The following is a 25,435-nucleotide window of genomic DNA, read 5'->3' on the forward strand; positions in this document are numbered from 1 at the left end:
TTCCATGTGGTATATGATGTTATTAAGAGTGATTTAATTCAGTTAATCAGTTTAATTTAATATGAATCAAATTAATATCACTTAATTTGATAGTTATTCAATATTGCTTCAGGATTATTTGGAATTACATTCCGGTGCTAATAATAGTGACCTGAACACAGTAGCTTAAACTCCCATATGCAGAGTACATCATGAGAAATGCTGGGCTGGATGAAGCACAAGCTGGAATCAAGATTGCTGGGAGAAATAAAAAATAACCTCAGATATGCAGATGACACCACTCTTATGGCAGAAAGTGAAAAAGAACTAAAGAGCCTCTTGATGAAAGTGAAAGAGGAGAGTGATAAAGTTAGCTTAAAGCTCAGCATTCAGAAAACTAAGATCATGGCATCTGGTCCCATCACTTCATGGCAAATAGATGGGGAAATAATGGAAACAGTAGCTGACTTTATTTGGGGGGGCTCCAAAATCACTATAGTTGGTGACTGCAGCCATGAAATTAAAAGACGCGTACTCTTTGGAAGAAAAGCTATGACCAACCTAGACAGCATATTCATAAGCAGAGACGTTAGTTTGCCAACAAAGGTCTGTCTAGTCAAAGCTAGACTGGTTTTTCCAGTAGTCGTATATGGATGTGAGAGTTGGACCATAAAGAAAGCTGAGCACCGAAGAATTGATGCTTTTGAACTGTGGTGTTGGAGAAAACTCTTGAGTCCCTTGGACTGCAAGGAGATCCAACCAGTCCATCCTAAAGGAGATCAATCCTGAGTGTTCATTGGAAAGACTGATATTGAAGCTGATATTCCATTACTTTGGCCACCTGATGTGAAGAGCTGACTCATTTGAAAAGACCCTCATGCTGGGAAAGATTGAGGGCAGGAGGAGAAGGGGATGAAAGAGGATGAGATGGTTGGATGGCATCACCGACTCGATGGACATGGGTTTGGGTAAACTGTGGGATTTGGTGATGGACAGGAAGGCCTGATGTGCTGTGGTCTATGGGGTCGCAAAGAGTCGGACACGACTGACTGACTGAACTGAACTGAATGCAAGGCCAAGATAGACATCCAGGATTTGTCTAGTGCCTGCAAATATCAGTAGGTACCTACACGGTCCTTCTCCTTCTGTTACTCCTGACTTCCAGCCAGAAGGTCCATTATAGTACAAGATGGTTGTTGGAGTGCTAATGCCCAAATTCAAGGCAACAGAAAGGAGGGAGGACTCAGCTTCTCCTTTTTCAGGCATCTACAAGGAAGTTCCATCAATACTTATTACATTTATTTAGTCAGAACTAGTCATACCCCTACCTGTGAGGAAAACTGAGTAATGTAGTTTTTCAGTAGAGCTGATAACCCAGGATTCTTGTGTAAAAAAAGAGAGTGAGAATGAATATTAGAACACATACATTTCCTCTTTTGTTCCAAATGATGGGACCATTTGAGGTTTTTAAAATTTTTCAAGAAGCAGTCTCATTATCAAGTAATACTGAAGGGTTTATTAAATAATCATTTATAGACATTGTGCTTTTTATTCAGAAAAAGTTACAAGTTTACAAAAACTTTTTATTCAGAACTTTTAGTCAGAACAAATTACAAGTTCAGGAAACTTATGAACTCTTTAGACTGGAAAAGAACTTAAAGATAATCATCAAAATTTTTCATTTTCCCAGTGGAATAACTGGTGCTAGGGTAAGCTGAGTAAAACCTGCTCCGGGTTTCATGGGTGACAAGAGTAAGAGCCAGAACATAAATATGGTTTCCTAAGGTTCCTACTAATATTCTTCCCACAACGTAATGGCATAAAAATTGCTGCACAGATTCCTATAGAAGTGGTTAGTCACTCAGTCGTCTCCGACTCTTTGCTGCCCCTTGGACTGTAGCCTGCTAAGCTCCTCTGTCCATGGCATTCCCCAGACAGGGCTGCTGGAGTGGGTAGCCATTCCCTTCTCCAGGAAATCTTCTCGACCCGGGGATTAAACCCTCTCTTACAATGCAGTAAGTTCTTTACCATCTGAGCCACCAGAAGAGGAATGCCAGTGAAAGCACTACTCTGCTAGGAAGTTCTGGTTCATAATCATCTGTTCCTGGGTTTAATGCTACCAAGTACTCCATAGACCTCTCATCATTTCTTTAGTTTGCTCTGTGTGTTTTGATGCATCAGTGCCTTGGTTCATTTTGTTCCCACTGCCAGATCAATAATGATAATAATAGCAATCATCATAGGTGTTTATTAAAGTCTTACTGTTTTAGATGCAGTTCTGAGGAGTTTATATTTGTTGATTCATTTAATTCTCCATCATCCCTTCCATACTCATCTTACATGTGAATAAATTGAAATGCCCAATTAAGTTATTTGACCTAGGTAACATAGCTTCTAAGTCTTGAAGTCAGGATTAAAAAGAAGTTCTCCTGCCTGGGTTATATAGTCAGGATAATTAGAAATATCTATTCAACCATGAACTTCTACGGAATTCTGGCTTATCTTTCCTACCCTAGCTCAAACACACTTCTACATCCTCATGTTTCTAAAGTACTTTTTCCATTCAGCCTCCCTTGTATTATGCTAATTTGTACATAAGTCTTTCTTAAAGACTATTACCCTTTAAAAATAGAATTTTTTCTGGTCTGTGTCAAATGGTTCTTTATGCTGATGAGTCCAGAGTTACTATTTTCATCCCCACTCATACTGAGTGGGTCACTGAACATGGCTCACTACTTATTCACCTGTATACTTTATGTCTGCAGACATCTCAAACACATTATGTTCAAAACTGGACCCGTCATTTTTCTCTCTTGTTTAAGTCTCATCCTCCTAGTTTTCTTACCATCAGAAATTATGGAAGCATTTACTTGGTTGTCCAAGTTGGATACCTGAAAGCAATTTTTGATTCTCATCTCATTCCTAGGGTACCACATTTAAGTGTCAGTTTTAACTTTTCATGTGCTCTCAAATATGATCATGCTTCTGCACCTTGATATGCTACATTTTTGTACTCATTTGCTAGCTGATCTCTATACTGTAAATTCACCCTCTGCACTGTGGAAGACATGAGTTTTACTAAATACAGATTTGATCATTTTCCTGCTTAAATTAATTCACAGTCATTGCATCTTCCTTATTCTCCAACCCTCCTTTCTTTTCATTATTTTTTCAAGGACATAGTTCCTTTAAAAGGAATGGGAAGAGTGAATATTTCCCAAGTGAATTAGTGTCAATATCTAGGTCTCTAGCTCTGCACAGATATTCTTTATAATGAGTACTATAGTAGAAGTACCAAAGGTTGGACCAAAGCTAATGATAATGTAGTGATTATAACTGAGAAGAGTGGAGCCATTGTGGATTTATTGACAGCCTACAATACCCATCAGGAGAAGGAGAACCAAAAACTGAGCCATTTGCTCAGGGAGTTTACAGTGTAAACAGCAAGTAGACAATGTAAAAATCAATGAGAGTCAAATTAGCAAGTAAGTTCCTAAGAACCTTGGCCAGTGCTAAATCAGAGGGGCCCGTGGATGAAACTGTGGTCTAACCACAGGTTTCTCAACTCAGCAAGATTGACATTTTGGGCCACGTAATTCTTTGTTGTTGGAGGTGTTCCTGTAGTATGGTTAGCAAGCTCCCTAGACTCTTCCTGCTTGATGTTCATTACAAGCACTCCTCCTCTTACTGAGTTAGGCATTAATTATAAGAATTGTACTTTTTTGGTGGAGATAATACAAGTATAATTTGGTGATGTGTGTGTGCTCGGTCGCTCAGTCATATCTGACCCTTTGTGACTCCATGGACTGTAGCCTGCCAGGCTCCTTTGTCCATGGAATTTTCCAGGCAAGGATATTGGAATGGGTTGCCGCTTCCTACTCCAGGAGATCTTCCCGACCCAGGGATCGAACCCATATCTCTTGTGTCATTAGCAGGCAGATTCTGGGACATTCATATTTTGGTGGATGTTTACCTAAAGGTGTGCTGTTTATTCAAAGTTGAAGCAAAGTATAAATGAGTCTCTGAGTGTTGACGGTTCTGCTATGTTTTACATAATGAGCAACATCTGGTGTCCTTTATATTGACAGTAAGGGCTTCCCTGGTAGCTCAGTCGGTAAGGAATCTGCCTGCAGTGTAGGAGACCCAGGTTCATTTCCTGGGTCAGAAAGATCCCCTGGAGAAGGAAATGGCAACCCACTCCAGTATTCTTGCCTGGAAAACCATGTGGATAGAGGAGCCTGGTGGGCTATAGTCCACAGGGTCACAAGAATCAGACATGACTTAGCGACTAAGCACCATATTGACAGTAATGTAATCATTGTGAAATTATTTTCTTATTTTAAGATTCTGCTCAAACAGAATGATTGGAGGATTTTTATAGTTTGTTTGCGTTCATTACTTTTCAGTTCTCTTGCATTCTAAAAGCTAGTGGCTTTCTAAAAATGCAGTGGAGACAGTCCTTGACTATTTGAAGCATTGAAATCATATATTCATTCTGAAATTCTTGTTGACTTTTTAAATAACTCACTGAGTGATGCCTACTTATTTCCTGTTTATAGTTTTCAGTATCTCTTTACAGTATGACTATGCTGTTTGAAAGCAGAGAAGAAAGTATTATTGAAGTACTCCACTGCTTAAAAGAACTTGTTGAATGAAAAAAATTAAGGAAAATGTTATTCCTTAAATACCAAGGCTGTTTTTAAAAGGGACAACTTTACTTAAGAACAAGTGGGGGAAAATCCATCTTCTAATGAATGATTATTATGGCAGGCGTGATGACTGTATTTTGAAATGACTCATCTCTTGAAGAATTTGATTCTTGCTTATGAATGTTGCTAAATTCTCTTCCAGAATGGGGTTACTGGAACCATCTGTAGTCAAAGAAAAAGAGGTTAAAAATTTAAGACAGTGTTTGTTTGTCAGTAGACAACATTTTAAAAAGTCATAGATCAAGAGAGATGACTTAGTCCTAAAAAATACAAAAGCAAGTTATATCATGAAAGGTAATATTATACACTTCAAAGAAATCAGTCATGTGACTTCAGAGTCATTGTACATATGTGCTCAGTATTTCAGCTTGAAAGGCTGATGTTGACCATGTTTTCTCCTTAATGAATGTTCAGTAGACAAGAGAATGAAATAAGTGGATGTGAACACTATACCAGATATGTTACAATGTAAATGGAACATAGACTCTAATTGCAAGAAATTTTATATAAGAAAATTCAGCAAAACAAGGAGCTGTTAATGAAAGCCGAAACACCAAGGAAATATTTAAGAAAGGTATAGATAATTTAGATACTGATAATTTTAGATACACAATGAATGAAATTTTAAAGTAAGTATGCTCTATGTGTGTGTTTTATTTATCTCAAAATGGGCATAAGCAATTCAGTTCAGTTCAGTCACTCAGTCGTGTCCGACTCTTTGACCCCATGGACTGTAGCACACCAGGCTTCCCTGTCCATCACCAACTCCCAGAGCTTGTTCAAACTAAGGTCCATTGAGTTGGTGATGCCATCCAACCAACTCATCCTCTGTCATCCCCTTCTCTTACCTCCTTCAGTCTTTTCCAGCATCAGGGTCTTTTCCACTGAGTCAGTTCTTTGCATCAGGTGGCCACAGTATTGGAGTTTCAGCTTCAGCATCAGTCCTTCCATTGAACATTCAGGACTGATTTCCTTTAGGATGGACTGGTTGGATCTCCTTGCAGTCTAAGGGACTCTCAAGAGTCTACTCCAACACCACAGTTCAAAAGCATCAATTCTTCAGCATTCAGCTTTCTTTTTAGTCCAACTTTCACATCCATACAGATGGACCATGGTTGGCAAAGTAATGTGCCTGCTTTTTAATATGCTGTCTAGGTTGATCATAGCTTTTCTTCCAAGGAGCAAGCATATTTTAATTTCATAATTGCAGTCACCATCTGCAGTGATTTTGTAGCCCCCCAAAATAAAGTCTCTCGCTATTTCCATTGTTTCTGCATCTATGTGCCATGAAGTGATGAGACCGGATGCCATGACTTTGGTTTTTGAATGTTGAGTTTTAATCCAGCTCTTTTACTCTCCTCTTTCACTTTTATCAAGAGGCTCTTCAGTTCCTCTTCACTTTCTGCCATAAAGGTGGTGTCATCTATGTAATCTGAGGCTATTTATGTTTCTCCTGGCAATCTTGATTCCAGCTTGTGCTTAATCCAGCCCAGCATTTCGCATGATGTACTCTGCATATACGTTAAATAAGCAGGGTGACAGTATACAGATGTACTCCTTTCCGAATTTGGAACCAGTCTATTGTTCTACATCCTGTTCTAACTGTTGCTTCCTGACCTGCATACAGGTTTCTCAGGAGGCAGGTCAGGTGGTCTGGTATTCCCATCTCTTGAATAATTTTCCACAGTTTGTTGTAATCTACACAGTCAAAGGCTTTGGCATAATCAATAAAACAGAAGTAGATGTTTTTCTGGAACTCTCTTGATTTTTCTATGATCCAAAGGGTGTTGGCAATTTGATCTCTGGTTCCTTTGCCTTTTCTAAATCCAGCTTGAACGTCCCGAAGTTCATGGTACATGTACTGTTGAAGCATGGCTTGGAGAATTTTGAACATATCTTTGCTAGCATGTGAGATAAGTGCAATTGTGCGGTAGTTTGAACATTCTTTGACATTGCCCTTCTTTGGAATTGGAATGAAAACTGACCTTTTCCATAATTGCATAAAAAATTAGAAATGATTTAAATTTGACTGAATGTTGTGATTTTTTATTTGCTAACTCTGGTAACTCTACCTGAGTAGTGAGTAGGGGAGTATTGCCCTGTTGAGAGAACCACTAGTTTAGGCCAAGATCAAATAATACAGCATTCTTATGATTATTTAAATTACTTTATTATCATCTTTATATTTCTCATAATCACAATATTCCTGTTTATCCCAGACTTTCCTGAGGATAAAAAACTATAAATATTCTATTAAAAATGTAACATTAAAAGAAAATTTAATTTTGAAGTATTTTAATCACTTAGCAAAACTGCCCTGTCTAAAATTAGCCTGTTCTTTTCATAACCTAGTTTCCACACAGTGAGTCAGAAGTAATTTTCCCTTATTAAGCAAGAATATTAGTTGAAAGCAAGAGAAATAAACATTGGCTCTCTCACACCAAAAGGAGTTTTATTGGAAGATTCTGGGTTCTCACACGGTCACTGGACAGCTTTGGGAATGTGGACAAGCTGGATGGGGAAATGAACAGACCCAACGGGAGGGCCAGAGACTATTTGCAGACTCATCTGGCCAGGACAGAACTGCTGGACAGTTCTACCACAACTGGACTTTACTGTAGTTGCACAAAGACTCAAGCACCTAGGAATTCCAATTTGACCTTCCTCCATCTTGGCTTCACTCAATCCAGAGTAAAAGTAAAGGGAAAGTTAGTCCATTTGGATCAACTTAGGAGATGAGGCCTCACTATTCTAACAAGAGTAGAAAGGAAGGATATTTCACCTTAGATTTTTATAGTAAGAGGTAAAGGCTCAAGTTCCATCACCACTACTCTCAAAGGGACATCCCTGTTCACCCCAGTTAAGAAGGAAGATTGGTTGTTGGATATAAATGTATATACATATACACATACACACATACTTCTCTGCATAGACATATCTGTAATTTCCTTTGAGGTTAAAAAATGAAGCAAATTAATATCTGACTATGTCTAGTCAAGGCTATGGTTTTTCCTGTGGTCATGTACGGATGTAAGAGTTGGACTGTGAAGAAGGCTGAGCACCGAAGAATTGATGCTTTTGAACTGTGGTGTTGGAGAAGACTCTTGAGAGTCCCTTGGACTGCAAGGAGATCCAACCAATCCATTGTGAAGGAGATCAGCCCTGGGATTTCTTTGGAAGGAATGATGCTAAAGCTGAAACTCCAGTACTTGGGCCACCTCATGCGAAGAGTTGACTCATTGGAAAAGACTGTGATGCTGGGAAGGATTGGGGGCAGGAGGAGAAGGGGACGACAGAGGCTGAGATGGCTGGATGGCATCACTGACTTGATGGACATGAGTCTGAGTGAACTCCGGGAGTTGGTGAGGGACAGGGAGGCCTGGCGTGCTGCGATTCATGGGGTTGCAAAGAGTCAGACACGACTGAGCGACTGAACTGAATTGAACTGATGTAAGACTGATCTGTGTGTGCAGTGAGTTGGAATAGATATACCTTTTATATCTTCCTTTGCTTGAAGCAAAGGAAGGCATTTTACCTCAAGTAGTATGACTTTTCAATAAAGTATCATTTTATATTTGAATTTGTCTTATGGTAGCAATTGGTAACCCCTTCTCTCCAAAGTAGGGGTTCCTTTGTAACTCAGTCAGTAAAGAATCTGCCTGAAATGCAGGAGACTCAGGTTTGATCCCTGGGTCAGGAAGATCCCCTGGAGAAGGAAACGGCAACCCACTCCAGTGTTCTTGCCTGGAGAATCCCATGGACAGAGGAGCCTGGCTGGCTACCGTCCATGGCGTTGCAAGCATTGGACACGACTTAGTTACTAAACCACCACCACCCCAAAGTAATAGATAATTTGTGGTGCTTTTCTATCTATGTAGTTGTAATACTGTTGTTCAGAGAATTCCCAAGTGATTTAGAACCCAACTATGCCTACTGTCTAATTTGATAAGTGAACTATGAAATAATATAATATGAAAAGGTAACACAAGTATGAAAGATAATGCACTAAAAGTAGATTATAGTACAAAGAAGCAGTTAAAATGATTAAACCTTAAGAATGTAAGTTTTAAGTTCTGCTTATGTTTATTTTAGTACTGCAGTGCAGCTATAACATGTATCTTTGAGCAAAGCACATAATACCAAGATTGCATACCTTGACAGTCATCAAGACAATTAGTCTCACATGCTTCCTGAAAGAGGAAAATTTTATTACAAGCGAGTGCCTTTATAAGGCTCTCAGGTTCTTTTTGGTAACTTCTATGATGTCTCAAGAGGAAGATAGGCATATATGTCTCTTAAGATTTATGTCTTTCGATTTATGTCTTGGTGTCTGATGTGATACAGCATTTAGTCTTGACAAAATATTTTGCTTTGCTGTGTAAATGCCACAGTTATCCTGCCAAGGATGGAACCAGATTTGTACACCCAGGGCATATCTGTCTATTGCCTTCCTCCAGTGATGTTATCTGGCAGATTCTTTACCACTAGCGCCACCTAGGAAGCCCCTATCAGGTATTCATGTGTGAGTAAAATGAACAACTATGGAGAGGCCTTCTAATTATGATTCAGAAAGCAGCCAGTACTTACCCAAACCTGGTTCAGTTACTGTTTTTCCTCTGTATTCTCCAGATTTAGTTCTCCAGCAGCTTTCCCTTTCTTATCTAAGTAGGAGAGCTAGTGGTTGACGAATGTGCAAGTCCTCTTATCTCGAATTGTTTCACCTTCGTCTTCCTTGTTGTTGACAGTTAGGATCTAATTGACCTAGGTATTCCTCTCCTGTGCTGAAGCTGGGTGTAGGAAGGATCCACATGTTTCCTTTAGAGCCAAGAGGTAGAGCAGAACTTCCAAACTCATCCGAAGTTTCTCAGTTCTCATGAAAGAGAGCTTGTATCACGACAGTCATACTAGAAGGTTGCCTCTCTCGTCTCCCCTGATGATGACTTTCTCTTTTATCAAGAGACTTTGGATTTTATGAATAGAAAATTTGTAAAGGGGATGTCATTGAACATAGGTGAGGATTTTAAAATGTTTTGGTGGTGGGACTTCCCAGGTGTCCAGTGGTTAAGGATTCCACCTTGCAGTGCAGGGGACACTGGTTCAATTCCTGGTTGGAGAACTAAGATGCCACATACTGCAGAGCAGGTAAGCCCACCTGCCATAACTAGAGCATCTGCACTGCAATAAAAGATTCTGCATGATGCAGCGGAGATCCCACATGCCACAACTGAGATGCAAGTCAGCCAAACAAATTTTTTTTTAATACTGTGCTAGCAAAAGAGCACTTTGGTTGTAAGAAATGGTTAATCAAGTGTATCCCTGCTAGCCAGAGTTGTCTGTTGTCTTGTTTGTTGTTATCAGGTGTTTGTTGTTATTTAGTTGCTAAGTCGTGTCTCACTCTTTTGAGACTCCATGGACTCTAGGCCACCAGGCTCCTCTGTCCATGCGATTTTCCAGAAAGAAATACTGGAGTGGGTTGCCATTTCCTTCTCTAGGGGATCTTCCTGACAGAGGAATTGAACCCACATCTCCTGCAGTGGCATGCAGGGTCTTTACCACTGAGATACCTGGGAAGTATCTAAACATCTCAGGTGTTTAGATGTCAGTAAAATGAGAATTTTGCAGTCAGATTTCTTTCATCACAGTATTATCCTACAGTTCCTAAAGTAATACAGAAATTGGAACAGAGCCTTTTGTAACTTAACTGTATCATCATGCAGATATATAATAAAGCTTTAATTTAACAACTTAGAAGATATTTGGCATCTTAACACTACAGAGTGAGTGAAATTGCCCTTGCAGGTTTGTGCAAAGTTGCTTCCATCATGTCTGACTCTTTGCTACCCTATGGACTGTAGTCTGCCAGGCTCCTCTCTTCATGGGGCTTTCCAGGCAAAAATACGGTAGTGGGTTTGCCGTTTCCTTCTCCAGTGGATCTTCCCAACCCAGACCTATTCTAAAAGAAAACACACATGAATCCCTTATAGATGAATTTTTTAGCCCACTTAGTCATAATGATCTCAAGTATAGGGCTCAGACATTGTGAATCCAGTCAAGTTCTGTGTTTATAAATTGTAAGCTTATTCCTTACCCAAGAGGGCACATTTATAAAAATTACCTCCCAAGCATAATAACTTAAAAATTGATCAGCATTTCTAATGGATCTCATATTTATTAAATCTATGCTATCTTTACTGTGTAAAACATTATTTTTATGTATTAAGTATAGCCCATTTTAATTAAAGTAGTTCAGTTTTGTAGATCTATTATCGCAGGTACATTCTAAATAATAGCAGTGTATTTACTTGATAAAATCAAATTACTGAGACATTGGTAATGTTACATAATATTAGTATAATTTTACACCTGTGATTTCTTCTTGTTTTAAATGAACTACTGATCTTGGAATTGCTTTAGATTTATGGAACAATTTTACAGGTAGTACAGAGTTCCCATGTAAACCATACTCAGTTTACTATATTAATGACAATTTACATTGTTATGGTATATTTGTTGCATTAATGAAACCATAATGATACATTATTATTATTAAAGAATGCTATTACTATACTTAGATTTCCCTAGCTTTTCCCCACTGTCTTTTTTCTCATCCAAGATCTTTCCCACATTACCAATATTACATTTAACCATCATGTCTCCTTAAGCGTCTTCAAGCCATGGCAGTTCTTCAGACTTCCTTTGTTTTTGATGACTTTGATGATTTGAAGAAGTACTGGTCAGGCATTTTGTAAAATGTCCCTGACTTGAGAGTTTCTGATGTTTTTCTCATGATTTAGATCAAAGTTTTGGGGAGGAAGACTATACAAGTAAAGTACCATGATCATCATATATCAAGTGAGCATGTTATCAATATGTTATCACTGTTGATGTGAGGAATGATTTGTCTTAAATTGCTCTTTAAAGTGCTTGTGTGTGGATTCCATGGTGCCTTCAGAAAGCTTTAAAAATAATTGGTACTCTAGCTAAAATCTTACCTATGGGAAAATATCACCATTTGTTTCTGGACAAGTGGCAGTTTCAAAGCAGGTTTTCGCTTGACAACCGTATGTATCAATACAACATTCTATTTTACTTCCTTTTACATTTGTCCACTGTCTTAAATAGTTTAGATTTGACTGAAGCTGATTCAGATTTTGACAGATCTTCAAAATGGTTTATTGAACCTATTTTACTTTTATATAAATTTAAATTAGCCATAGGTAAGAACCCAATGAGGAAATATAAAACAGAATCTGAGATTATGAAAGAATTTTGAGCATATAATTATTCTCCTGCTCCTTGAAATGAGTAAGTATATCTTTAATTGTCTAATCTCAATGAAAGAAACAGGAAGTTCAAATGGTGGTTTCTTTCTACAAGAAATATTGAAAGCTGTCAAATGAAACTAACTGCTAAAGGATTTCCATAGGAAATAAGAGAATAATTGTATTTTTAAATCTGTATTACATGTGTAAGACAAAATATGCTGATATCATTACAAAAGCCTGACTCTCATTAGAAAATTATATGGACAAAAATATATACATATGCTACCTGAACCACGATAGACTAGATACTGTCATTAATAAACCCGTTGGGTTTATTAGAGTCAGCATTAGGCACCTGCCGTGGCACTTGGAAACAGGCCACTGAGACCTTTGTCAGCATAAGATAATGGGCACAGACATTTTCCCCTTTCAGTCACTTAAGTAAGAACTGGTTTGGGGTTTACTTCAGTGATTTCTGTGAGAGTCCCAATTTGGATTGTAAATATCTATGGGACCCCATGCCCTTCTTACTCTCAGAGGTTATTTCTATGGCAAGGGCTTCATAGGACTCTGAAGATTAAAGGAATCCCCCCAAACAGCTTCCTGATGGCTGCAGCTAATATATGATGACAAAAATCCAGTTTTTGAAACAGTATGTTCAGAGCCATAGAAAGTACCTATAGTCCCTAAAACTCTCTAGAGACTGTCATATTTCTTTGCTTGAAGGAAGGGATCATTCTTGTTCTCTGTTCAGAGACTCTATTAATGATACTTAAATGCTTCTTAGAAGGTGAACAAAGTGGTTGAATTCATTTCCTTTTGAGTCTGTTCACAAATACAAATTTAAGTTTAAAAAAAAAAAAGAAAAAATCTTAATGATAGTTCTTGAACCACCTAACTTTGTCTAAATAAAAAAATATCTTGCAAATCTTCATATAAAGTTCAGCAAAATAATGGGGATTTACTTAAACGAAACTCAGTAGCAGTCTAAATCTCTGAGTAATCAAAATGCCTCCTAGGGATATTTGTACTGTTTAACATTATGTTTATGAAGTAACCGGTTCTTTTATAAATGCTTTGCCATCTTTGGGCTCAGAGAGGTTGCATAACTTTGATATACAAGATCACGTACCTAGTTACTGGAAAACCTAGGATTCAAACTCTAGGACTTTTAGCTCCTGAACTTGCACTTGAATCATTTCTCTAAATCAAATCTCTGCTCATGTTATACACATATATTGAGCTATGTTTCATGTTTAAAAGGCTAATCATTTCAGTTCAGTTGTGTCTGACTCTTTGCAACCCCATAGATTGTAGCACACCAGGCTTCCCTGTCCATCACCAACTCTTGGAGCTTACTCAAACTCAGGTCCATCGAGTTGGTGATGCCATCCAACCATCTCATCCTCTGTCATCCCCTTCTCCTCCCACCTTCAATCTTTCCCAGCATCAGGGTCTTTTCTAATGAGTCAGTTCTTCGTATCAGGTGGCCAAAGTATTACAGGCTAATATATATCTATAAGCTGAAATATCCTCAAGTTGATCATAATTAATAGATCTTAATTACAAATTTATGATGAAATTGACCCCAGCAAGAAATTTAAATGAAAGAATGAGACAAGTTAATAATATTAATGGCCCCATTTATGGTTACTATATGAAAAACTCTCTCCTATCCTCTTTATATACACTTAATCATCCCAATCCTAACCACTCTTTGAGGCAGTGATTATTAACCCCATTTTCAAACTAGGAACCTGAGGCTCAGAGAAGTTAAGTCATATGTACGGAGTTAATAGCTGTAGAACATAGAATGTGGATTGTGATAGGAAAGGTCAAGATGATGAAATGATCTGTGAGCTACTGAAACCAGTTCAGATTTTCCTGTATTGAATGCAAGTATACCTCATGAAAACTTTTGTCCATTTTATATTTTACATTTTGGAAATTGAGTCGTACTTTCTTTTTTTTTTAAATTTATTATTATTTTTTTTTACTTTACAATATTGTATTGGTTTTGCCATACATCAACATGCCATACTTTCAATATCTTATAGAAACTCAAATTTGAAAAGAAACTGGAGAAACTTATATAAAGTGAAAAATTATTTTTTTAAAAGTGTGCACATTCCTAAATAGCATTCATAAATTACCACGTACCTTTAGTTTTCAGGGCTTCCGTGGTGGCTCAGATGGTAGAGAATCTGCCTGCAGTGCAGGAGACCTGGGTTTGATCCTTGGGTCGGGAAAATCCCCTGGAAAAGGGAGTGACTACCCACTCCAGAATTCTTGCCTGGAGAATTCCACGGACAGAGGAGCCTGGCAGACTAAAGTTCCATGGAGTCTCAAAGAGTCAGACATGACTGAGCAACTAGCACTTTAATTCTTAAGCTGATAAACATGCATCTTTTAATATATATTTTTTTGCAGTGTTGTCATTTATTCCTGAAAGTTGAAGATCAGCTTTTTTTAAACTGAAGAATAATTGGCATATAACATTGTAATTAGTTTCAGATATACAGCATAATAATTTGATATTTGTATACACTGTGAAATGATTGCCACAGGAAGTCTAGATACCATCTGTCATACATAGTTAATTTGTTTTTCTTGTGATGAAGGTTTTTAAAGTTTATTTTCTCAGTAACTTTCAAATATGTAATACAGTATTATTAACTATAGTCACCATGGAAGAACAGCTTTTAAAAAGACATACTTGGAAAGGCTAAAGGTAACTCTTGGTATTTTTTTTTTTTTTTAAGCAGTATTAGCTAGTCCTCTCCATACTTATTGCTTAGCAAACATTATCTGGGCTCGCGTGAGAGACCACAGATTTGAAGGATGAGTGAGTGTGGGGGACACTCCCAGGAGGAACATTGCTTACCTCAAATGAAAATGGAGAGCATAAAGGATACAAAACTGAAATTTCCAGGCTTAATAGTGATGAAGCGATATGAGTGATACAACGTGTGGTTGAATTGCCAAGTCATGTCTGACTCTTTGTGATCCCTTGGGCTGCAACTTGCCAGGCTTCTCTGGCCATGGGATTTCCCAGGCAAGAATACTGGAGTGGGTTGCCGTTTCCTTCTCCAGGGGCTCTTCCTGACCCAGGGATTGAACCCACATCTCCTGCATTGCTGGCGAAATTCTTTACCAACTGAGCTACAGGGAATACAGCATGAGTGATGCTTAAAATGTTGAGAATTAAAAATAAAAATTAATATGGCAAAGAACTTGCTTTGCTCTTTTATTATCTTGGACTTTGTAGCTAGAAGGGAGCTAAGGGATTCAGGGTATTTTTGTTAGTCTTTCCCCCCTTTCCCCTATTACACTCTCCTTTTGTGTTTGGTTTGTTTATTATCTTCCTTCTCTTGCTCAACCTCTTTCATTTCCTCCTTTCCCCACCTCATCCCAAAATCTTCTTTCTTTAACTGAGCATGATAGAGATTCGGAGTTCAAAAATGTGTTGTTTTTATTGAATGGAATTTATGTTTATCCTTTCAGTTTTAACATGGAGACTTTAAATTTTCATATTTTACTTCCTACTACCTACTGTTCAAATAAAGCATAACCCAAAAAATTTTGTATGGTTTTAATTGCATTTGTTTTCTCTATTAAATAATGAAACCTGGTAATTAATTTACAATGTTCATCTGATTTTTTGTAACAGTTTATGTGATTTTGGCTGTGCTGGATATCTGTTGCTGTGTGGGTTTTTTCTGGTTGTGATGAGCAGGGCCTACTCTCCAGTTGCGGTGTGCCAGCTTCTCACTGTGGTGTCTTCTTGTTGCAGAGCACAGGCTCTGGGGTGCACGGGCTTCGCTAGTTGCCTCAGTAGGGCTCAGTAGCTGTGGCTCCTGGGCACTGGAGCACAGGCCCAGTAGTTGCAGCGCACAGGCTTAGTTGCTCTGCAACATGTGGGATCTTCCTGGACCAGGGACTGAACCAATGTTTCCTGTGTTGGCAGGTGGATTCTTTACCACTGCGCCACCGGGGAAGCCCCAGTCTGATGTTTTGATTTGGTGCATTTGTTCCTTTAAAAAAATGGTTCTTAAAAGAAGTCACATCAATATTTTATGATTTTTTTAAAAGTAGATAAGCGTAAACCCTCCCTGAAAAATTTTATTTCAGCATTACTTGGATAAACCCTGACAGTTGTATTTTTTTAAGTTATACGCATGATTCCTTTATATACCTACGTTGAGAATGGAGTATACCTTCATTCTGACATAAATATTTTTTGGTAGCTATAGGGAAAGTACTTACTATTTTGAAATAGTAGTATTTAAGAAAATGACAGGGAATAAGACTCATTAATTTCATATTATGGATTCTTGATATTGTTCTCTATCCTCTCAAATTTCTCTGGGAATGCTAATTTTAAACTCTTAATATTCCCCTATGTTTGCTTTTTCCTTTCTTCTGGAGTTAAGAGTTTGATCTGTACATCTTAGTCCTTCAGTTTCATGTTTGGTAGTTTTGATTACCAGTTTACCCTTAGTTATCTATTAGTAGTTATAAATAAAAGGTTGTGATGTTGTTGGTCAGGGTTTCTTCTGCCTTTATGTAGGCCTGTTTTCCAAATAAGTACTCCCTTGAAAGGGCAGGATGATTTCAAGTTCTCTATATGTATCTGATGAGTTGATAGACTGGCTTCATTTTAGGATAGGTGAGCAAGAAGAAGAATCCATCTTTCCCCAGACTCTACTCCGCTTTCACCTAAAATGAATATGGACATTCTAGAGGTCTTATCTCAGTTAATTCAGAGATTAACTCTTTGGTTTTAGCCTCAGGATGAATTCTGCTGCCTTATACAGAAGTATAGAGGGAATTGTGGGATAGCGACCTGCAAGTTGTTAAGCTGATAATCCTTGGTTAGTCAACTTGGTTTCTGACATACTTGCTCGTGTGCCAACTCTATGACTTCTGTGCTAGAAAGAAGTATTTCTTTCTTGAACATTCTCAGATGATTGTTTTAGGCCTTGCCTTCTCCTTTTATCTCCTCTCTAGGGTAATCCCATCTGCTATCTCTTTGAAAGTGAAAGTGAAGTCCCTCAGTGTCTGATTCTGCAACCCCATGGACTGTAGCCAGCCAGGCTCCTCTGTCCATGGGATTTTCCAGGCAAGAATACTGGAGTGGGTTGCCATTTCCTTCTCCAGGAGATCTTCCCGACCCAGGGATTGAACTTGGTTCTCCCGCATTGTAGGCAGATGCTTTACTATCTGAGGTACCAGGGAAGTCTGTCTGTATCTCTATCGCTGCTGCTGCTGCTGCTAAGTCACTTCAGTCGTGTCCAACTCTGTGCAATCCTATGGACGGCAGCCCACCAGGCTCCCCCGTCCCTGGGATTCTCCAGGCAAGAACACTGGAGTGGGTTGCCATTTCCTTCTCCAACGCATGAAAGTGAAAAGTGAAAGTGAAGTTGCTCAGTCGTGTCCGACTCTTAGCGACCTCATGGACTGCAGCCTACCAGGCTCCTCTGTCCATGGGGTTTTCCAAGCAAGAGTACTGGAGTGGGATGCCATTGCCTTCTCCGATCTCTATCACTGTCTATCGCCATCTCTAGTTTTGTGAAAACTCTTTAGTATCTTTTTTTTGGTTTTCAGTGATGTCATAAAACCCTTGGTTCCCTTCTGTGCATCTTTGTTTTCAATGTAGTGGGGATTTAGAAGCCAAAGAGTGATAAACACATGGAATAAGACCATTGTCATGAACTGGAAGCAGACATTGCTTTGACTGGAAAGATGTATAAGATAAAATAGGTAGATGGTAGATGCATACGTACATAGGTAATAGCTAGAAAATAAGAGAGTTCAGAATACTTTCATAGATATTAATGCATGGAAATATGGTATTTTCAAATTATAAACTAAAAAGGAAAGAATAAATATTGGCTAATTTTATTAACTGTCTTGTTGCTGTTTAGTCACTAAGTCATGTTCGACTCTTTTGTGACCCTATGGACTGTAGCCTGCCAGGCTCCTCTGTCCTTGGGATTTCCCAGGCAAGAGTACTAGACTTGGGTTGCCATTTCCTTCTCCAGAGGCTCTTCCTGACCCAAGGATTGAACCCATGTCTCTTGCATTGGCAGGTGGAATCTGTACCGCTGAGCCACCAGAGGTCAAATAAATTTCAGTGCTTCTGTTTTAAGTACATTTTTTTGATAAAAAAGTATGACATTTTTAATGTTAAAATTTGAAAAAATATAAATAAATTAGTAAATAACTCCTAATCCTTCAGCTAGGAATAGCATTCATTAAATATACAGTACATTTAATTTCATACTTTCAATACATTTTAAAAAAACTAATACAATTATATAAAGTTTAAAAATAAAATAAAATTTTTAAAAAATTAAAAAAAATTAAAAATTGAGATGAAAGTAAGTATATGTTTTTGTTTGTGTACCCTATATTCTGTTATTTATATAAGATTTGTAAAATATATTAAATAGTCTTTAAAGCACTCCTTAGACGCCACTCAGTTTCCTATTATATGTTCATTTTTCATTTAATGAAACCCTGACAGTTAGACTTTTGGATTGATTACACTTTTTCAATACTATAAAAATATTGCAGTTATATCTTCATAAATGTTTAAAGACATCTGAGATTATTGCTTTTGGTTACTTTCTTAGAAGGGAAGTTATTTGGCAATAAAAATGAATCAACATATTTGTTGATAGATATTGCAAAATTACCCTCAAAAATTTGTACACATTATTTTTTCCCATCATCCAGATAGGAGGCTGTGATTTCCCCTCTACCCACCAAACTAGAGGATGATTATGGAATCTGACCCAAAGCTCTTTAACTTACTTTTTTCAAGACCCTCATGTTAAGCAAGGGCTTAACGTCTTCCTTCAATTTAGCTTGAGGAAAGTATCTAAAATTGTGGTACCACTGACTTGAATCACCCACCACCCTCACTGTTGGCATATACTTTAGTGACTTTTAAACTGTATGTTGAGAATGTGCATGAATAGAGAGTGAGGACAAGAAAAAACAGGGAAAAAGAAAATAACAATATTGGAAGAGTATTGGATATCTGAGGTCATGACATCTACTTACCAGAATTTCTGTCAAATAATTCTTGAAAGATGTGACGCCTCCATTTGAATATAAGATGTACAGAAATACCAGCTCTTCAGCCATCTCTTCCCCCAGGAGACCAAGTATGTGTACACTTAAAGTCAATCAGGACAAGTAACCCCTCCTTACCTCTATGATTTCTAGAAGAGTTGAGGAATCTCCTAAGCCCAAACGGCAACTACACTCACCACCTTGTTTCTCAGAGAGAGGTAGTACCATTTCCAAAAGGCTACTAACTTCTGGAATCAAGTGATTTGTGACCATAGTTTTATAAATTGTACCAGGCTTGGCCTGCACGTGCTAAAACTAAATCATAGCTTCTCCTAAATTAGTCTTACATCAAAAGATATTCTGTGTTTATACTGAGACCATAGAGACTTATGCAGAGATTGGTGTTGAACGTGTGCATTTGTTTCCATTTTCTAAACCTCTTTTCTTGACGTAGGACAGTTTTCATGGATTTCATGATTCTGTTTTCTTAGAAATTGTTTTTAATAGTTTTATGAAGGTGTAGCTTACATATCATAAAAATCATCCTTTAAAGTGTAAATTCAGTGATTTATAGCATAGTTACAGAGTTGCACAATCATTGCGTTATCTAATTTTAGAACTTTTTCTCATCTCTCTGAGAAGCTTCATTCCTATTAACCATTAACCCCATCACCATTAATGGTCATTTCTCACTATCCCCACCTGCTGGCCTCTGGCAACAGTAATGTTCTTTTTGTCTGAGGATGTATCTATTCTGGACATTTCACATGGATGGAACCATCCAGCCTTTTGCCATTTGGATCTGGCTACATTCATGGGGTTTTCAGGGTTCATCTGTATTGTAACATGAGTCCATATTTTGCTAATTTTTATTTTCATGTAATATTCCATTATGTGGACACAATGCATTTTGTCAGTTGACAGACATTTGGATTGTTTCCACTATTTGGCTATTAAGAATAATGCTGCTATGCACATTCATGTACAAGTTTTATGGGGACGTGTTTTAAATTCTTTTGAGTACTTACGTAGTAGTGAAATGATGAGTCATGATTCATTCTCTCATGAGTCACCCTGGCCTGCTTTTGAATGTGCACATTGAGATATTCCTTATCTTTCACTACTTTCTTAAAAAAAAAGTCATTTCAGCTTTAGTTTCCATCAAAATAAATAAATAATAAATGTTTCTTCTTATTGGTTTGAATTTATAGAAACAATGGAGTAAATGAATGCATGCATGCTAAGTTGTTTCAGTCATGTCCAGCTCTTTGCAATCCTTTGGACTGTAGCCCATCAGGGTATATTCTCAACTCAGGGACTGAATCCACATCTCTTACAATTCCTGCATTGGCAGGTGGGTTCTTTACCACCAGCACCCCTGAGAAGTCCAATGAAGTAAATAATCTTAGTCAAATACTTTAAAACCCAGGAAAGCCAGCAAACATGTAGTCATTAACTGTTCAAAAGCAATATTATTAGCTGCTTGTGGCCAGCAGCATAGACTTTGTTCTTCTCTATAATTATAAAATTCTATAATTCTGAATCCAGGTAGAGATATGTTCTTATTTCTAATTATGCCATTGCATGGCTTTCAACATGTTCTTTCCCGTGAATGATTGCTATATGTCTACTATTTATAAAAGGGTTTTAGTTCTGCATATTTGGAGAGGATACTAAAAGAGTCCTGGAATTTGTCAGAAATGTTTGAAATTTTGTTCTTAAATCAGAGAATTCACTACTTCCTCTTACATATGGTACCCTCTCTCCTGATCCATGCCTAATCTCTCTATCTTTGTTTCTACATTCAATATATAAAAAAAGAATGTGAGTTAAACTAATTGTATTGTCCTTTACTATGGTCAGACCAGGTTTGTCTGTATGATTCGGTTCAACTGGTATTCCTTTTTAGAAGTTTCATAAACACAGAAGCTGTGTTTTCTCCTTACTCTCACAGCTCTATATATCCGATATAGAAACATGCCCAGATTAACTATTTGGTAAAATTATTTTAAATGAATATGAGTTAGCAAAGTTAAAAAGAAATGTGATAAGACACTGCCATGGCAAAACCCAGATTCAAGTGTGTGGTGGTTTAGTCGCTAAGTTGTGTCCAACTCTTGTGACCTAATGGACTGTAGCCTGCCAGGGAATCTTCCTGACCCAGGGATCGAGCCTGGGTCTCATGCATTGCAGGCATATTCTTTACTGACTGAGCTGTGTGATAAAACATAAAAAGGTTATTTTTCAGAAAAGCTAAATTTGCTTTATAAGTTTTTACATAAATTTACATTGCAAAATGATTGTTTTTATGTTGTTTTTAAACTGGCTTTCCACCTTTAAAAAATACATAGATTTCTGATAAGGGCTTCCTTGGTGGCTCAGAGAATAAAGAATCTCCCTGCAATGCAGGAGACCCAGGCTCGATCCCTAGGTCAGGAAGATCCCTATAGAAGGAATGGCAATCCACTCCAGTATTCTTGCCTGGAGAATTCCATGGACAGCAGACACAGGTGGGCTACAGTCCGTGGTGTTGCAAACAATTGGACACGACTGAGCGACTAACACTACTACTTACTAAGGGTTGTTATTCTTATACTGTGCTCAAGTAGCTAAGGGGAAGAGTCATCCATTTTGCTCTAAACATAACTAGAGTTGATTTTAACAAAGCGGAGAAATCTGTAAAAGAAAGAATAATTAGTTTCAGCTTCCTTTCACTTCTTTTTCTGAATCTATATAACCTGTGTTGTCACTATTGTGATTTGCTTGATTTTTACGTTTCACAATGGAAAATAAAAGAGCAGACCATGGCTTCTCTTAGCTCATCCTCCCTTTGTGTATCAAGATATCACTTAATGCACAGTCTTTCAAGCTTTTCACAGCGGGTTGACATACTAGAAGTTGGTGTATCCCAACACTCAGGCAATCCTGATGCAGAAGGACGCATTTTTATTTCCCAGTGGAGGCGTTATGAAGTTACCTTGACTCAATGAAATAATGCGCCTATCATTTTAAAAATAAGAACTGTGATTTTTATGCTTTTATTTAGAACATTCCAAAATAATAATATATAATTTTTAAATTTTTCTTTCCTGCACTTTTTGTGTTGTTTTGTATATATATGCAAGTCAATTAAGGAAGTCATAATTTGAGTGCCTATCATAGTTTCCCACCACTTCATGGGAAATAGATGGGGAAACAGTGGAAACAGTGTAAGACTTTATTTTTCTGGGCTCTAAAATCACTGCAGATGGTGACTGCAGCCATGAAATTAAAAGATGCTTACTCCTTGGAAGGAAAGTTATGACCAACCTAGATAACATATTCAAAAGCAGAGACATTACTTTGCCAACAAAGGTTCGTCTAGTCAAGGCTATGGTTTTTCCTGTGGTCATGTATGGATGTGAGAGTTGGACTGTGAAGAAGGCTGAGCACCGAAGAACTGATGCTTTTGAACTGTGGTGTTGGAGAAGACTCTTGAGAGTCCCTTGACTGCAAGGAGATCCAACCAGTCCATTCTGAAGGAAATCAGCCCTGGGATTTCTTTGGAAGGAATGATGCTAAAGCTGAAACTCTAATACTTTGGCCACCTCATGCGAAGAGTTGACTCATTGGAAAAGACTCTGATGCTGGGAGGGATTGGGGGCAGGAGGAGAAGGGGACGACAAAGGATGAGATGGCTGGATGGCATCACTGACTCGATGGACGTGAGTCTGAGTGAACTCCGGGAGTTGGTGATGGACAGGGAGGCCTGGCGTGCTGTGATCATGGGGTCACAAAGAGTCGGACGTGACTGAGCAACTGATCTGATCTGATCATAGTTTTTTTTTAACTTTAAAAATTGATGGAGTAGGAAATGGCAACCCACTCCAGTATGCTTGCCTGGAGAATCCCATGGACAGCAGAGCCTGACGGGCTGCAGTCCCTGCGGTCTCAGAGTCGGACATGACTGAGCGAACCACAGCAGCAGCAATAACAAAGGCTCTGTGTGGAAGTCTTCAAAATTGAAGAAGTCCTTGAACAAGCAGACTACTTATATGAAAGTGGAGAAACAGAAAAACTTTACCAGTTGCTAACCCAGTACAAGGAAAGTGAAGATGCAGAGTTACTGTGGCGTTTGGCACGGGCATCACGTGATGTAGCTCAGCTTAGTGGAACCTCGGAAGAGGAGAAAAAGTTCTTGGTATATGAAGCCCTAGAGTATGCGAAAAGGGCACTAGAGAAAAACGAATCCAGTCGTGCGGCCCATAAGTGGTATGCAATCTGTATTGGTGATGTTGGAGATTATGAAGGAACCAAGGCTAAAATTGCAAATGCCTACATTATCAAGGAGCATTTTGAGAAAGCAATTGAACTGAACCCTAAAGACGCTACTTCAATTCACCTTATGGGTATTTGGTGTTACACAGTTGCTGAAATGCCTTGGTATCAAAGAAGGATTGCTAAAGTGCTGTTTGCAACTCCGCCTAGCTCCACCTATGAGGAGGCCCTAGGCTACTTTCACAGGGCAGAGCAAGTGGATCCAAACTTCTACAGCAAAAACTTGCTCCTTCTAGGAAAGACATATTTGAAGCTGCACAACAAAAAGTTCGCTGCCTTCTGGCTAACAAAGGCCAAGGACTACCCAGTGCACACAGAGGAGGATAAACAGATACAGACAGAAGCTGCTCAGCTACTTACAGGTTTCAGTGACAAGAACTGAGAATTTTTCAATGAAGTACCTAAGGAGCATTGCCTTTTCATCAGATTTTAAAGATAATAAATACATTAACTATAAAAAAAGAAAATTGAATCTTTCCCCAAACATTTCCAAAATTCCTTTTATCTTCTTTGTTCTTCTAAAACATTTCCCTAAATCATTTTTAATTCAAAATGTAAAAATGTTTTCTGATTTGTAAAATGGCATGTATTTATTGTGTGTGTGTGTGTGTGTGTTAGTCGCTCAGTCGTGTCTGACTCTTTGGAACCCCATGGACTGTAGCCCGCCAGGCTCCTCTGTCCATGAAATTCTTCAGGCAAGAACAGTGGAGTGGGTTGCCATTCCCTTCTCCAGGGAATCTTCCTGAACTAGGGATCAAACCCAGTCTCCTACATGGTAGGCAGATTCTTTACCATCTGAGCTACCAGGGAAGCCTATGTATTTATTGTAAGAAAATCTAAATGTGTAAAATAGAGTAAAACAATCTTCTACCACTTCACTTTATAGAAATGAGTTTCTTTAAGAGAGAGAAGCAGAGACTGTGAGTATGTCAGAATAGGATCAGGTGATGCAGAAAGAGCAGAACTGGGACATGGTGCTGTCAGAAGTCCTATCACAGAGATTTTTAAACAAGGGAAGTTGAATTGCACTAAGAGTAAGCACAGATGAAAAGAAAACTGAATTAAGCATTTTTAATTAAGTTGTCACTAAGATCCACGAAGTACTAAGTTCAAGTTCTTAAGTAAAGTTCATTAGAGGGCATGGGAAGTAAGTCATGTACATGGTAGTCACTTAGTAAGTGCCCATTCAACATGATGGTAATTATGTGAACACATTACTTCTTGCAATTGAAACCAGAATCTGTTTTTTATTATTACTATAATTATTATTATTATTTGTTAAGTGTCATTCTTGACTGGCAAACAGTTAAAGCTTTCTTTATTTCTCCTTAGGCCTCTTATGTAAGGAGTTGAAGGGGAAATAAAACATACAGGATGAAAAGATGGCAATGTTGCCTCCCCCGGGACCTCAGAGCTTTGTCTTCTTCACAAAACAGTCTCTTGCCCTCATTGAACAACGTATTGCTGAAGGAAAAGCAAAGGAACCCAAAGAAGAAAAGAAAGACGATGACGATGAAGGGCCGAAGCCAAGCAGTGACTTGGAAGCCGGCAAGCAGCTGCCCTTCATCTATGGGGACATTCCTCCGGGCATGGTGTCAGAGCCCCTGGAGGACTTGGACCCTTACTATGCAGACAAAAAAGTGAGTTTATTGTACCTGCAATGGTGTAGTTTCTCTTTACCTCTTTTGTACAAACAGATACTGAGATTAAGAGGAATTTAGCGAAAAATTACATCATGAAAACATGTTTAGTTAAAAATGCATATGTAGGATATTTCAGAATATGTACTTTTTCTAATTTTTCATCAAAACTGATTCTGTCACTGGCATACTATTTTGATTTTTTTTTTGAAAATAGTGTTCAGTATCATGTTCTGCCCTTTAGACATGACATAAGTGCATCCTCATAGAAACAAAATAACTGTCAATGTGAGAAGTAAGACCTGGGTAAACGTCCAGAATGCATTTGCATGGAGGTGTCAGTTGAATCCGTGGGAATATATAAAATCACTTAACTAATTATAGGGTTTTGAGAGCCACTCATTTAGGGGGTTGGAGAGAATGGAGAATCTGAGATGGTCAG

At 38.2% G+C, this 25,435-nt stretch overlaps 2 protein-coding genes across 3 annotated transcripts in view; both read left to right on the forward strand.

Moving 5' to 3' along the window:
• SCN9A (sodium voltage-gated channel alpha subunit 9) overlaps nucleotides 1–25,435 on the forward strand; it is a 165,040-nt gene that overhangs the window by 47,310 nt on the left and 92,295 nt on the right. Inside the window, exon 2 of one of the 2 annotated variants that reach the window (XM_024975630.2) lies at nucleotides 24,686–24,993. In XM_024975630.2, the coding sequence (XP_024831398.1) occupies nucleotides 24,736–24,993 (258 nt within the window). In that variant the 5' untranslated portion in view covers nucleotides 24,686–24,735. Of the gene's footprint in view, nucleotides 1–24,685; nucleotides 24,994–25,435 lie in introns of those variants that run through there. The other variant, NM_001110787.3, reaches the window with a different exon arrangement.
• Nucleotides 19,179–23,825, forward strand: LOC780963 (regulator of microtubule dynamics protein 1). The gene is made up of 2 exons (XM_010802034.3): nucleotides 19,179–19,254; nucleotides 23,029–23,825. Exons 1-2 carry the CDS (start codon nucleotides 19,179–19,181, stop codon nucleotides 23,733–23,735), a joined length of 783 nt encoding a protein of 260 aa, XP_010800336.2. The 3' UTR covers nucleotides 23,736–23,825.

Source organism: Bos taurus, chromosome 2, assembly GCF_002263795.3.
Source record: "Bos taurus isolate L1 Dominette 01449 registration number 42190680 breed Hereford chromosome 2, ARS-UCD2.0, whole genome shotgun sequence".
NCBI classification, from domain to species: Eukaryota; Metazoa; Chordata; class Mammalia; order Artiodactyla; family Bovidae; genus Bos; species Bos taurus.

Coding starts and splice junctions, on each gene's coding strand:
- LOC780963 (XM_010802034.3), top strand. CDS start 19,179: ATGATTTCTAGAAGAGTTGAGGAATCTCCTAAGCCCAAACGGCAACTA. Junction 19,255..23,028: donor ACCTTGTTTCTCAGAGAGAG/GTAGTACCATTT, acceptor TCTGTGTGGAAG/TCTTCAAAATTGAAGAAGTC.